This window comes from Aethalodelphis obliquidens, unplaced genomic scaffold, assembly GCF_003676395.1.
Source record: "Aethalodelphis obliquidens isolate GAN/ISIS:26980383/991018 unplaced genomic scaffold, ASM367639v1 scaffold2, whole genome shotgun sequence".
NCBI lineage: Eukaryota > Metazoa > Chordata > Mammalia > Artiodactyla > Delphinidae > Aethalodelphis > Aethalodelphis obliquidens.
The window spans coordinates 68,915,385-68,930,741 of record NW_020837946.1 but is presented as its reverse complement, the minus strand read 5'-3'; the positions used below and the strand labels follow the sequence as shown (position 1 = coordinate 68,930,741).

At 36.2% G+C, this 15,357-nt stretch overlaps 1 protein-coding gene across 1 annotated transcript in view; it reads right to left on the bottom strand.

Annotated features, from left to right (window-relative positions):
• The window catches only part of KCNH7 (potassium voltage-gated channel subfamily H member 7), a 451,727-nt gene that overhangs the window by 16,274 nt on the left and 420,096 nt on the right, over nucleotides 1-15,357 (bottom strand). The window contains exons 10-12 of the mRNA XM_027129726.1: nucleotides 12,244-12,496; nucleotides 9,058-9,263; nucleotides 7,197-7,296 (exon numbers count right to left, since the gene is read on the bottom strand). Coding sequence (XP_026985527.1) covers nucleotides 7,197-7,296; nucleotides 9,058-9,263; nucleotides 12,244-12,496 — 559 coding nt within the window. The remainder of the gene's footprint in view (nucleotides 1-7,196; nucleotides 7,297-9,057; nucleotides 9,264-12,243; nucleotides 12,497-15,357) is intronic.

The window sequence follows — 15,357 nt, the reverse complement described above, 5'->3', positions numbered from 1 at the left end:
ACGTGAGAGGCCACAACAGTGAAAGGCCCGCATACCACAAAAAAAAAAAAAAAAAAAAAAAAAAAAAACCAGTTCATGTGAAATGGTTATTCAGTTAGTTTACACCTTGCCAATTAAAGTTCAATGTAGTGCAAGCAGATTGCTTAATTTATTTTCTTTAAGATTCCCCACTTGCTCAGTGATTTCATCATTACTGAGAAGACCACAGACCTTTCCAGTCTCAAGCATTGTTGACATCATTGATTACTCAGTATCACTTATATTTCTCTGCTCAACCACTAGTCTAGTTGCCTGTAAATCTCCAGATCAACTCTTCTTACACAAGCCCTTTCTCTCCAGTGTCACGGACACAGCCTTCCTTCATTCTTGTCATCTCTTCCTCTGTTTCCTTTGATTTTAACTTCTCCCCTCCTGAAAATCTGATCAACATTTCCCCACTTTATAAACATATCGTTTCATTCCTCAAAAAATAATAGTTTCCGATTTTATGCTAGTAAATGTGAAAAAAATTAGACACTTCACTTCTCTAAATTATACTCATACCTGCTTTGTGAATTGCATCAGTTTGTTGCTCCTAAGTAAATTTTTGTGCAGTTTGGGCACCAATGGAATTTGAACCAACAAAGGCTTCTCATCTTCCCCAAAATGCTTTTCTTTTAAACACTTTCGTGGAATCTTTTCCAGCAGAATCAAATGTAAACTGAATTAACATCGAACTCATATGTCTCTGATATAAGTAAGGATAATGCTAACATGGATATTTGTAATGAATGGACATCACACATCATTAAATCACTTCGCCTGTTTGGCTTGAAAGACCTTGGGAGTTCTCTGTAGATTTGTAAATCCTCATACATAGTAAAATGTTCTGTCCCACCTACCACATGGGCCTTGGTCTTAGTTTACCAAATTATGGCTTGATTTTGGATGCTTAGGCCCAAATTCATCAGTCAACGTATATTGTTAAACTGAATTATAACCTGTTGATTTCAACTCGGGACATGTGTTCACAAAATGTGGTGAATGAGGGATTATTATTTAGTTCTCTAGTGAACCGGAGCAAATTATTTCATACACATGGCATCTAAATCCTTTAGCAAGAATTTCAGGTAAAAGTAGGATCATGAAAGAAGACGACGTTTGATATCCTTGAATTTTTTCTAATACAGAGGGGAAATGACTCCACATTTACTTCTGTGTTCATTGCCACTGGATCATCAGCCAGCTGCGTTTTGGAACTCAGGCCATGTGAACGGTTTCTCTGATGCAGCCCAACTGCAACATTTTTCTATTCCATACTAGGTAAATCAAAGCTTCAAATCTGATCATTTAAAATGACAGTTGAAATGACAATCTATTTGTGGATTAAAAATGGAAACTGCTCAGGCTTAGGCTGGAGGTTGGCTAATGGAATACATGATACTGGGCTGAAATGCATTATAATTGGCTTCCAGGTACCTCTAGATTTTGATGGCTTGTTCCATTTCTGGTTAAACTGGATTAGTTAATAGACATTAAGTAGCATTAGGTACTATTTTCCTTAATGTTATTCTTAATGCTATTTTATTTTATTTTATTTATTTATTTGCGGTATGCGGGCCTCTCACTGCTGTGGCCTCTCCCGTTGCGGAGCACAGGCTCCGGACGCGCAAGCTCAGCGGCCATGGCTCACGGGCCCAGCCGCTCTGCGGCATGTGGGATCTTCCTGGACCGGGGCACGAACCCGTGTCCCCTGCATCGGCAGGCAGACTCTCAACCACTGCGCCACAAGGGAAGCCCTGCTATTTTATTATTATTATTTCTTAATGTTGTTTTCTTAAATGCTATGTAGAAATAGTATTCCGAATAGTAATCTGAGTAGTTTTTACATTTTCCCTTTTGCTAGAAATGAGACTGTATAATCATTCCTGTTACCATCGTTTTACAAAGAAAAAAACCCCTGCCTATTTAATTAAGCCTCGAATTTTTCTCATTTAGATGACTGAAAACTTTTTTAAAAATCCCTTGTTTCTGTAGGCTGACAGTTCACCTCCTCCCCTTTCCTCACAGGATCCAATTCTAAAGCAGTTGTGAATTGTCTTGTAGGTGTCTCTCTGTGTTCAGGATGGATTGAAGAGCACGGAACGAATGTCCTGATGGAGTGGTTGACCCATCCATCTTAAGAATGATTATATAAAATTCTTACATTTCAAACAATCTGGGAACAAATGCTTGTGCTCTCTGCATTATTTATGGAGTCTTTCTCTCAGGTGATTTATCATTTTTATTTGTCAGACCCAACAGGTGGACCCAACTTTTGGTAAAAGAGAGGCATTTAATGTACTCTCTCAGCATTCGCGTTTAAGATTTCCTACTGGTAACGATTTTGAGATGAGTTGAGCATTTTCCAGCCGAATGCATTAAAAAACATTTATTTCATTGGAAAATTGGAGTCCAAAATAAATTTCTTCATTTGATCTCAAGTACTTTAGTTCTTCTCTAGCATCGAAGAAAGTTGAAAGTGGATTAGAGTCATTTTTCTATATAAATAAAGTTAAAGAATTTATCTTAAAAATTAAAATAAAGATACATTTATGTATTACTGAAATGGATAACAAAAGCTAATCATTATTTATTATTGGAGAAGATATTCCAAAGAGATGCCAAAGTATAATAGCAATATATTTATAAACTTAATAAAGTTAGAATTTGACCCACCTATATTCTGTAAAAACAAGTTTAACAGTGTATATATTTACTCCTAACTTCAATAACTTTCACAGAAGTTATTTATTTTGCAGAAACACTTTCAAAACTTTACTGACTTTTGGATGGCAATGTGAAATCACTAAACCAACATTACAAGGAGATAAGCTTTATTGCTATTCTTTGAAACACAGGTATGATGAGTTCAAGACCTCTTTCCACTCATTTTCTGGAACACTAGATTTTACCAGTTGATATATATAGAAGTGCCTATTTCAATAAAAATTACATGGGTAGGGAAATGAGAAAATTGCTCTTAGGATGTGTATATCTCTTAAAATGGGTTCCTGTTTTTTAATGAAATGTGTGGCACTATCTAAATCCAAAGTAAAGAAGATGCTGAACATTTTTCCACCTTAATTTCCATCCCTTTGGTTGGTACAGTCATGGCTTTAGCACATTTTAATTTTTTTTCTGTTTTCTGTGGAGGCCTGTTAATTGCTGTTCTCATTGCATTATTCTCTCTCAAAAGGTCACTGTCTCCCTAAGTCAACCATTAGTAGCTACTTTGATATTGCATTTTCCGTTCATAGAAAAAGGTGAGCAGAATATTCCAAATATTTGGTCACAAAAGTGCTATCAGTAAAAAATATATATATGCTTGTGTGTGTATCTCATGTGCCATTTTACATGCTATTGTACTAAAATTTATGTATATTATAAAATATACACAACATAAAATTTTATTTTATTTTATTTTGGCTGTGCCGCACAGCTTGTGGGATCTTAGCTCCACATCACAAAATTTTAAAAGAAGTATTCCCATAACCCAATAAACCACACTGACACACTCTGAAGTAAGTACAATCCAACTCTGAAGACCAGTTAGAGACTATTTTTCAACATGTTCCAAACGGTTATACCACATTTATTTCTATTCTGTCCAGCTATTTTGCCAATGCTTGTGTTCACTAAGGAAGTCATTGAAGATACATTTTTATTCTTCACTTTCTGTAAAAATAACATTTTACTTCCCTCTCAGGAACTATAACATCTCCCCCTACAATGATCATAGTCAGTTCGGGGAGGTCCTGGGTACCTCCATGCCAGAATTTTAGGAAGGAAAGAGAACTTCTTGAATATATCTTCAAAAAAATACAAGGTGTCCTCAAATTTGAACCTGAACTGACAACTCTTACTTGTCAGGAACTGAGTTTATATTCTTAAAAGAAATGTGCAGCCTATGAGGACAAACCACTTTCATCTACAAATGCATTTTAGGAGAGAAGTGATCCGATACGTTAAGCTTCTATTTAGTTCCAACTTGCAGAGGTTCTATATATATCTTTTCATTTTTAATATCTCTTTTTGAATGGAAGCTCCTTAGCACCACGTGGTAGACATGATGGGGGGCGCTGTGCAGGTGAGAGTTGAAGCCTGAAGACTTCCAGTGTTGTATTGAGTAGGTCGTGAGTGGTAATTGTAAGACTCAACCTCTGTCTGTCTCCAATGGCTAACCACGTGTTCTTACCTCTGGTTCTTGATGCCTCTGCTGATTAATTCACAGTCATCAGCACTTTTGGATATCTGCCCTCAAGGTATTGTTTCAAATGAGCAGTAAACCAACTCTAAAGTAATCAATACATTTCATGGGCAGCTTTTAGTTTATGTACCCTCCATATCATTTAGTATCAATTATCTTCTGAAAGTTCTCTGCTCTTTATACTTACTTATATGCATTTTCCTCCCAGATATTGATTCTATATCAAGAAATATAGAATGAGCGGCCCTTTCAGACCTTTAGATTGGGGTGATTGGGATTAAATTGCTTTCAGCAAATTTTAAACTTGCCTATTGCACCATGGAGTCCTGAAGACTGGAATAGGCTCTCAGGCTCTGGATAACTGGAGTTAACTGTGTTTTCATGTTGACCAAAAAGTGCTTACTCACTGACACACCAGGAAACTTCAAAGAGCTACAGGCAAGCAAATCCCTTACCATCAACACTTTATATAAAATGGGTCTTATAGACTAAGCCTGTGATTAAAGGAAAAGTTTTCAGAATCAATAGAAATATCTATGTGCATGAGCATAATATAAATTGTGACGCACTCAGGGCCTTGTCAGGAGATAAAAACGTTAAGTTATTTAGCTTGAGAATGAAGAAACTAAACAAGATTGAAAGGAGATTTAATAAATCTTCAACTGTATGGGGGACATTATTATATAGACAATATCGTCAAGCTGTTCTTCATTTCTAGTGAGATCAAAATATGAGATTAACTTCAGGATAAGGGATTTAGATTAAGGTGACAGAAGAACAGCTTGACTGTTATGGTTCTGATTTTAGAAAAAGTCACTAGGAGAATAATGAAGGATATTGCAGTAATAAATTATCACCTATCTGTGAATGGTTTATTGTTCTGCAATCAGCCAGAGGAGTCAACAGTTAGCCCAATTCAACAGATATTTATCAACCATGATTTGCTAAAAGAATCTGCAGTTTGATAGAGAAAAAAGACAAATGTACCAATAACCACTGTACAGTGCAGATTTTGAAAATAAAGATCTTCCTTGATTTACAATGGGGTTACAGCCCAATAAACCCATTGTAAGTTGAAAATATCATAAGTTGAAAATGCATTTAATACATCTAACATACTGAACAACATAGCTTAGCCTAATCTACCTTAAACATGCTCAGAACACTTACATTCGTCTATGGTTGGGCAAAGTCATCTAACAAAAGCTTATTTTACAATAAACTGTTGAATATCTCATGTAATTTATTGAATACTGCACTGAAAGTGAAAAACAAAATGGTTGTAAGTGTATTGGCTGTTTCCCTCTTGACCATGTGGCTGACTGGGAGTGGCGCTGCCCAGCATCACAAGGGAGCGTCACAGCGTATTGCTAGCTGGGAAAAGATCAAAATTCAAAATTTGAAGTATGGTTTCTTCTAAATTGTTTCCACACTATTGTAAAGTGAAAAAATCACAAATTGTTTCATCGTAAGTCAAGGACCATCCGTATAACAACGGGGAGTGGCTTAGGAATTCAGGAAAGAAAGAAAACCTATATTTTTGAGGAAATCAAGAAAGAGTTCACACTGAATATCACTGAAGATTAACCTTGATAAAAAAATGTAATTTAACGGATGAAAAAGTGGTGTGGTATAGTTGTGTGTGAGTGTGTGTGTGTGTTTGAGGATAGGGAAGTAAATTCCAATTAAGGAAAGGATATAAGCAAAAACACAAAAATGATGTACGTGAAAGAGAGGGTAGCTGAGTTCATTTGAAATATAGGGCAAGTTAAAGCTAGTAGATGCTCTCCCCTTGGGAGAGAATCCAGAGGGAAGAGGGCCAAGAAAGAACTTGGATTAAGAAGGCAAAAGGAGGAAAAGAATCATATGGAAAATGCTCAAATGCTAGTTCATTAACTCAGTCATTCTTTCAACAAATATTTGTTGAAGACCTGCTGTGAGGCAAGCACTGAAGCTTCAGGTGACTAAATATTTCCCATGGGGCTTGTGATCTACAGGCAGATATCACTGATTAAATGATGATACAAATCATATGGAAGTACAGCTGGAATAAATGCTGCAAAAGAGAGGAGCTGATGGGGAAGGCCAGGTTAGGGTAGTGAAGGAAAGGATGGTATGAGATAAGACTGAAGAGGTAGGCATAAACCTACCCTATGGAGAATTTAGGGAATGGGAAGTCTTTAGAGGGCTTTAAATATGTGGGTGACATAAACATACCTGCATTTAGAAAAAAAAAAAAAATCACCAGTGGTCCAGTGTGGAGAATAGATGACAGAGGGCAAGTTGGGAAGGTGCGTTGAAATGTGTTTCAGTATTATGGTAGCTTGGTCCAGAGTTGCGGCTCTGAAGATGGAGAAAAGTGAAACAATAGAGACCTAATTTGAAGAGTAAATGGATGTGTTGCAGGTGTCACTAACAAGACTTGTTACCAGGGTGGATGAAGAGGTTGAGAGACGGTTGGTTCCTAGATAGATCTGTTTTGTGCAGTTTATAGAATGGTGATGCCATTTAGAGACACGGCAATTGATGGAGAGATAGGTTTCCAGCAGGACATCATGATTTCAATTTAAGAAATGTTGAGTTTGAGCTGCCCTTGCGATTTCAAGTAGATGGCTTAATAGGCATTTGGATATATGAGACTGAAGCTCAGATGATCTGGAATTAAGATATAAATATGTACATCTCCTATGTGAAAATATAATTAAACTATGGGTATAAATGAGATTACTCGGGGAAAGAGTATGACATAGAATAAGAAAAGAAGAGGGCCTAGGATCAGGTCTTGAGAAACACTGTTGAGAGCTATCAATCAGAAACCATATCATTAGCTACTGAAAAAAGCAAAGGATTTGCCTTCTTAAAATCTGAATAAAGTTTATCCTTGAAATCAGAAGTATAATGAGCATTTAAGTAAGAAGAACTGATAACAACATGTTCTGCATTTAAATTTTAGAAAAGAATGAATTACCTTTCTCTCCTTCACTATCAAATGACAATCTCCTTCTGCGTAGTTTACAGTTGTCTCCTTCAGAATCATTCATGGACTGGGATTGTAATAAGAGATCAGCCTTTGTTAATGGAACGTGAAGATAAAATGGAAGATTATTCAATTTGAACACAATGTATCATCAGTAAACTCTTTACTATTTCATATTATTTCAACCACTTTGAGACTTAATTATTAGATTGCAGGCAGATAGCTACAATACTTTGCTTAATGGTTTTCTCTAAATTATAAAATAGTCTGCTAGAATAATCCTAGTAGTTTCTCCACCTAATGGGGAAATCAGAGTTGTAGAAGTTATTTATCAGAAATGTTTGGGGATGATGTTGTCAACATTTAGAGACAACATATTCCTTCATGTGGAATATATTTTATGTAACTTGGTAAAGTTAAAATAAAAATAATAATAATTTTAAAAATTGCAGAATCTGCATTACTGCAGAGAAAAAAGTGTAAACTAATTATAATTAGCTATGATGTTTAAATTACATGGTAATGATGGCAAGGTTAAATTTCACAAGAATAAATGTAAGGTTGAATTCAATAAACACTATGCTCTGAACCCTTGATTATTTTGTTCCCCATTCCTCCTTCCTCCCTCTCTTGTAAACAAAACTGGAAGTTTCCAAATATTTTTTTGGTTGCTGCCTAAACTTTTTATGTAAATAAGTTATCTGAGGTAGATGCCTGTTGTTTTTAAAAGCAAAGTAAGAATGAGGTTGGTGATCTCAAACTGCAATTTGATAGAATTCTGAATTAAAATCATTATAAAAAGAATATACTCTTGGTAACGAACCTCTTACCACCTAATTATTTTTCAACTTTTCAGCTTTTTGAAAAGAAGTAACTATCTGAGCTGGTGCTTCAGGTTATCGAATGGTACTCTTGTGACCTTAAAATCTTTGTCTCTCACAGCACCCTGGGAATGACTGTAACTCCAGGGAGAATGAAATATACCACGTTTTACCTAACTCTTGACTTAAGGATCTTTTATTTGTTAGCATTAAAATACACTGGCAAGTGTCAAAACATTTGGTTTCTGACAAAAAAGTATTTAGAATTGGAGTTGGGGTTATGAGGTGTGGGGGGAAGGGGATGGAGGAATAACCTAGTAATAAATTGTGGGCTGCAAGATAAAGTCTATATTCTTAGAATACTCGTAGGTCATAAGGAAACATTTTCATAGTGGAAGAGGGTGAGGGATATAAGGGTTACACTCTCAAAATTCATCCTAGGTGAAATCATATGTAGAATTATTTAAAATATTATTTCTAGTAGAGTAAATGTTCTTCATTCTGTAGCATTAATTTTGACTCAGGTATAAGCCTGATTAATTTATACTTTTGCAATTTAGAAATTGTGTTAAATATGGGCCTAAATTTTAAGAGTTTAACTTCTTCATAATTATTGAAAAGATATCGGTAAACAGTTTATGGTGTAAATAATAGCTGAGAGAATATTTTAACCTCTTTATAAGATAAACTCTTCTAGGCAATTTTCAATAGACTAGAATCACCCATTTATTACAAATAATTGTCACACTTAATATAAACCAAGGCTATTATAAATCAAATATGTCACCCAAGAGTTCCTAAAAGGTCAAATTTAATTGAACTACCTAAAATTATTCAATATACTTGAAAGAAATTAGACTGAATTCCTTCTCTATAATTGAGAAATTCCAATATTAAGTTAGCTTTTCCTTTCAAATATTCACAATTGCTTAAGTTTTTCTACACTATTCCACTTGATCTTTCAGAGGTATTTGGGCAATCCAAGAATAAAATAAAATGTCAGAGTACAAAAGTAAGCAGGCAACATATACCTTTGCACTTTCATGCCTTAGGTTGAAAGTCAACTCTAGGTTTGTGAGAAAGTGATCAGAAAACTCAGGATACATGTCCAAAACCTCTAGCAAGTCTTCTCTCTGGATCTTATGCAAGTCACAGTACGTGAGAGCTCTTACATCTGCATTAGACTTTCCAGGTTTGGCATAAAGATGAACCATTTCTCCAAATATATCATTTTTTCCTAAAAAAGATAAAAGGAGAAAAGGAAAAAAAGGAAATAAAAGGAATCTGAACTTAATGTTTTCCTTCTGAAAGTAGAAGGGGACCACTGACCAATCCCTGAACCAAAAATTTCATATGTAAGACCCTACAGCCAACAGACACTTGGGCAGCAAAATTCCAGTACCTCGTACTGGCTGCCCCAGTCATGTTTGTTCACTGACCGGAATTTTGTCTCTTAGAGCACTGTTCCTGGTATAATCCCCATTACTTCCTTGCTTTGATTCTTTGGCTAAGCATCTGGAATGCAGCAAACACGGCTCTAGTCTGCTATGCCACACATTGCTAGAAAAGAGTCTTGCCAATAGTAGGTGTGGTCTAATTTTGTCAACCTAGGAATATGGGAAAGGCTGTGGAGAGTCAAATTTTAAAACTTTCTATCTCAGGATGGTCTCGGGAGGTGATGCCAAACATGGGGTTTTGGTGGAACTCTTTTAACACTTAGAGGACTAGGGGTAAAATTTGAACATACCCTGTTTCCTTTAGTAACCACTTTTGGATTTGCCCTTAATAAAGTTGCCCAACTGTTTAATAAATCTAGTTACATTTTCTCAAAAAAAAAATACAGTCATGCTTTTTTACTATATGGCCTTATGGCCTTTCTTCTAAAAGTGTGCCCTTCCTGCTTTTTTGCCAAACCTGGGGTTATTTCACTGTCTGGCTTCTGATGGGCACCCTCCGCATCCCCTCTGCCTAGCCACGTGTCACCTCTTTCCTAGGTGCCCTTCAGTGATGAGGATGATAATGACAGCAACAACAAACGCTGAGGACTAAGTAGGCGTCAGGCACTGTGTCAAATGCTTAGGTGTATTATCTCACTTGATCCCCAAAATAACCTCATGAAAAAATTACTAATTACTATCCAAATTTTATGAATATGGAAAGAAGATTAAAGAGAGTAAACGGATTAGGTCAAGGTCACCTTCTTAGTTGGGTGAAGTAAAGGGAGGGAGAGAGTGGCCATGACTAAAGCCCATGCATTCTGACTCCAGTCATAATCTTTGCACCCTTGATATATTTCATCTTCTCCCAATATTTTCCCTGAAAGTCATGGCCACTTAGATTTTTCTGTCTCTGAATGTCAAGGCACTTAAAAATCATACCTATGGAATACATGCGTAATAACTACTGATGGATTATTGATTACATAACTTTTAAAGGTAGTCAATGGCAGCGTAAAATGTACCTTCTTACGTATATCCTGAAGCTTCTTTTCAGATTTAGAAAAAACTCCCTGGATCTGTTACTGTAGTTTTTGGTAGACAAGTTCATATATACCCGACTATGGAAACTACCAAGACTTTTAAACAATAATGTTCATGTAAAAGAAAAATGCTGTACTGTTCTTATTCTAAATGTGAATATAATGGGGAGAAATCAGATGCCATATCTTTATAAGAAAAATTAACATTGGAGAGAATACATTAACTGTAGTTTAAATAAATACTTAGCTTTTCAAAAATAGAATAAATAATCACTATTTCTGAGGATTTTAAGTGCAGATTTACATGGAAATGGAGACAGAAAAGGAGAATCTCTTGATATTCTTTATAGTTTTGATACTTCAGTATAGATATTATCAGAGAAAAGCTCTGAACTAAATTCAGCATGAGCTCCGTATTTTAATTAGCTACGTGACTGTAAATGAGCAAAGGGTAAGCCAGTCACTGTGTACAGCTTAACTACACTCTAAAATTATTATTTTATAAAGCAACAAGGCTTGTTACCTTCCTGTAGAAGTTAGGGATGGCTGATTTGAAGATCAGGAATGCAATGATGTGTGCTCCTTCCCTGGCAACATACTAGAGCAAACTGTCAAAGCCAAATCTGGTGAAAATCCCACTTTATTGTTTAACTGCTAAGTGATTTAGAATATGTTTTTAGCCTGCTTATTGGATTGTAAACCAAATTGTGCATCTGGTCAATTTTGAAAAAATTTTCAAAAGGCTCTCATAATAAAATAATCAAAATAAATAGGAATCTCTCAAACATCTTCATTCATGTATTGGGTCCTGTGCTATGCCCATTTTGGTTCTGCGTAGCAGTGAAGAAAACAGACAATATCCTTGTCCTTTTGGATGTTAACATCAAGAGTCAAGTGAAAGGAAATCACTGACTTATGTGCTTGTTATTTAAATAGAACCAGATTTAATCTGCAGGAAAAAAGAAGTGCACATGTTCACAATCATTGGGGGTGGGTATTCTCATGGGGAGACGGAGGCTTAAACATACTGGCTAGGGGATAGGAGAGGACAACAACTGATCTAGTTTCTCTCTGCTCCCTTGTTCTTCCCCATTGTTCTAATATTCTAAAGAAATCTTACAAGTTCGCAATGACTAAATTTATTTTTGAAGAGGCAGATTGGACAGATGGACTTTCTTTTGCACCCAAACCAGTTTAACTTATTACTAATTTTCATCTCCTCACCACTTTTATCCCTAGGTGTTAAGTTTATAGCCCTATATTACCCAGGTAAGGACTCATATACTTCTGTTTGATGGGACACAGCAGGTAAAGTGCACAGCAAGTAGATGAAATTCATCAACATATAAACCCACTTCATGACAGGGCATTGGCCCATGCTAGCAAGTATGCTTACTACGTATATATTTTATTTAAGGTGATAAGATCTCAGCATGAATCCAAGATCCTCTAACATGAAAAGGAAAATGCTGACTATTTTCATACATCTGGCCTCAAAAGCTTAAGTAGGTGCCAAGATGGAAGCATTTACACACCAGAGAAAAAGTGAGACAGTCAAGAAAACATATTTTCTGCAAGGTTAATTTGATTTGAATTGAATTTTAAATAAAGCTTTAAAATTACTCATCAGTCTTAGTACTCATAAATAAATAGGAAAGCCCTCTTTTCTATCATTTTAAACTATGCATTGCACTAGCTAATAACTGAATTTGTGACTATCCAATTCTAAAACACTCACCCAGAATAGCTACCACAATGTCATCTTTGAGGATTTCAATGGAGCCTCTGGATAAGAAATAAAGTGCAGTGAGGACGTCCCCACAGTGAACCAGGGTATCTCCTGGAGGTGCATGGGTGGTCTTGAACTTCATTGCCAAAGCTCTAAGGCAACCTTTACTTGCCCCTCGAAAGGCTTTGCAGTTTTGCAGCAAAGTCTGGTTGAGATGTAGACAAATGTCAGCTTGTAAACATTCTGGGAAACCCTTTAGGACCTGAAGAAAAAAAAAGAAAGAGTTTCATACTACCGGCGCACAGGGTTACCTCCACCTGAAATAAAGTATATTTCACGTTCACAGAACCGCAGGTGTAGTAAATGTCACAAAGGAGTTCTTACAATGCTTCTACCTCGCCTGCTTTAATGAATACTTGCTTTGCCGAACATGTCAGAATTTTAACTCAAATACTTGTTCTCTGAATTAACTGCAGGCATTCAGACGCAACACAAATGCTGTCTCATTAAAATGTAATGCCTACAACGTTTCACACTGCTTCTCATTTCCTGCATTGTTATGTAGCACCATACTGTGCACAGATATAATGCAATGTGACAATTAATAAGACATAACTAATGAAAGGTGGTACAACTAGAAAGACAACCTTTAGAAGGAATCTCAAGTCAATTTGGACTACTATCTCTGGTACACATCTTCGCTATAATTAGGAAAAATAATGATCCTGAAATAGCCACGGTATTTGTGTCATATACCAGAAAGTGTCATATACCATACTGTTAGACCTTAGCTAACAATACTTGGAATATTTATGTTTCATATGCACATTATTAGTACTAAATATTTTGATAAGCACTGAAAATAGAGAAAGGGAAGGAGAACAGCAAACGTACTTTAAAACTGTAGTTCAGTTTTCAGAAATGGAAATTGTGCCAGAAGTTACGATGCATACATAAACCTCCTAACAGCTCTACTGTTTTGACAACCTATTCAGTGACTAAATTAAAACTTGTAAAAAAAGATTAAACAATAGCTTGTGATGAGTGCTACTCGATTTAAATTGAATAAAATTTTATGTTATTAAAAAAATGTCCAGTATACAATGGGTCAAGGATACTCAACTCTTCTGTATGTGTCTTAGCTATTTTGGGTGGCATATAGAAATTTTAATTCTCAGGTTGACTTTCTTCTGTCAGTAAAAATGGATCCATTTAAATATGCTTTGGAGTAGAGGGAGAAGGCCTTATATAGTGCCTAAAAATGTAATTTTAGGATTTCCTACCTTTTTGGGTCAACCTTCTTATTGCTGTCCACTATAGCTAAAAGTAATAATAAATTATTTGTGCAGATAATTCAAATGCATGTGGCCCGTAGAGAAACTTCAAATTAGATCATATTTGAGTTAACTCACAATTTTTACTATGTTAAAGATTAAAGTAACTACAGGGGTCCTGTGTCTGCAGGACCACTGTGTGATGCAATTGGTCAGACTGATTGTGATGAGATACAAAAGGATCAATGAGAGACCTGAAACATGACAGCCACTGTTTCCAGTCTTATTTCCTTCATTGTAGAGTCACCCACAGAAATGGGTCAAGGGTGTTTCAGAAGAAAAGCCACAGAATATAAATTCTGGTCATGAATTTGCCACAGGCTGATGCTTGTGCAAGTCACTTGATCCATCTGTGTTTCTTTGCCAGAGAATAAGAGCCTTTGCAACATTGGAATTTGTCGTAAGTTACCAATAGATAGTGTGTTGATTGTAGGACCCTGCTCATCCACCTCCAAACAGCCATAGAAACTCAGACTTTTATCTTAAAGTTCCTGTATTACCTGGCTCAGACTCCCAAAAAAGGAGCTCTCCTCTGTCTGAGTTCCTAGGCACTCCTCTGAAACCTCTCCCCTTAACTGTAACCTTCAGGCTTCACCTCCATGACTGGACACCGGTCCGATTGCCTGCTTAGACTGGAGACCTCTCCAGAATGATAACTTGTCTTTGCCCATTTCTGCCTTTGGAGTTGGAGACTCTTTTCCCACGCTTTGCTGGGATCACAAACAACCCAGCTCCTCTCATGGAAGCAACCCTCTAGTTTGCTGGTCCTTCTACCTGTCTGAACTAATCACATTCAATTCTTTGGCACGTGATGCTAGACTAGAGTTAAGCTAGGTTTGGACACTGTCTTCTGAAATGGGGCCACTTTATTTGGAGGTGCTATGTTAGGAACAAACCCCAGTTCACTGGCTTCTCTGCATATGATTTACTTTTCCTGCCTGAAGCCCACTATTGTGGTCTCAGTGTAACTCTCAGATGTCCCCATACAGATAAAAACATAAAGAACATTAGCCCAAGTAACAGATATGCCTATTTTTCTCTTAGGGTTTATCTATAAAGGCATTTTATATTTCACATAAATGGAGATATTGCTACCGTTATAGTAGTTGGAATGAGAATACTGAGCTTACAGCTGTTCTTTCTGTCATTTTCCTGAAGTTTCTCAATTATACTTTCTGAATATAGCCTGGTTATAGAAGGAAAAATTGTGCACATGTGCGTGTGTGTGTATGCATGCTTTGAATTGGAAGATGCAGATGAGATGATGAGATAGAGGTAGGGGTTATTCACTTCTCTGGGTGCGATATGAGCTATGGAATCAGATAGGCATGAGCTCAAGTCCTAGTTCCATCCCTTACTAGCTGTGACTTTTGTCAAGTCAATTAAATTTTCTTGAGATTCCGTTTCCTTTATTGTAAAAATAATATCTACCTCACAGGGTTGTGCCCACAATTAAATGTCATAATGAATGTAAATCATCCTGTGCATTGTAGATGTTCAGTGAAAAGTGTACTTCTAGCTTTTTCTGCTTCTTTTTTTCTCACACATATTTATTGTTCCTAAATAACTGTTGCATTCTCTTTGCTAGAAATTGAGAGATACATGCCCAATGTGTTCTTTTCGTTGGTCTCTTTGGTGAGTAGGAAATTCACCACTAAATTTTGTGTTCCATTGCCTCAAGAGAGTTTAAGAATTCTTCTTCCTTTCATCTCTCTAACTTTTGTTTCCTGTTTCTGACTTGTGTTAAATATTTTGGTTTACTTTCACTTAGGTTTTCACTGTGAATTGT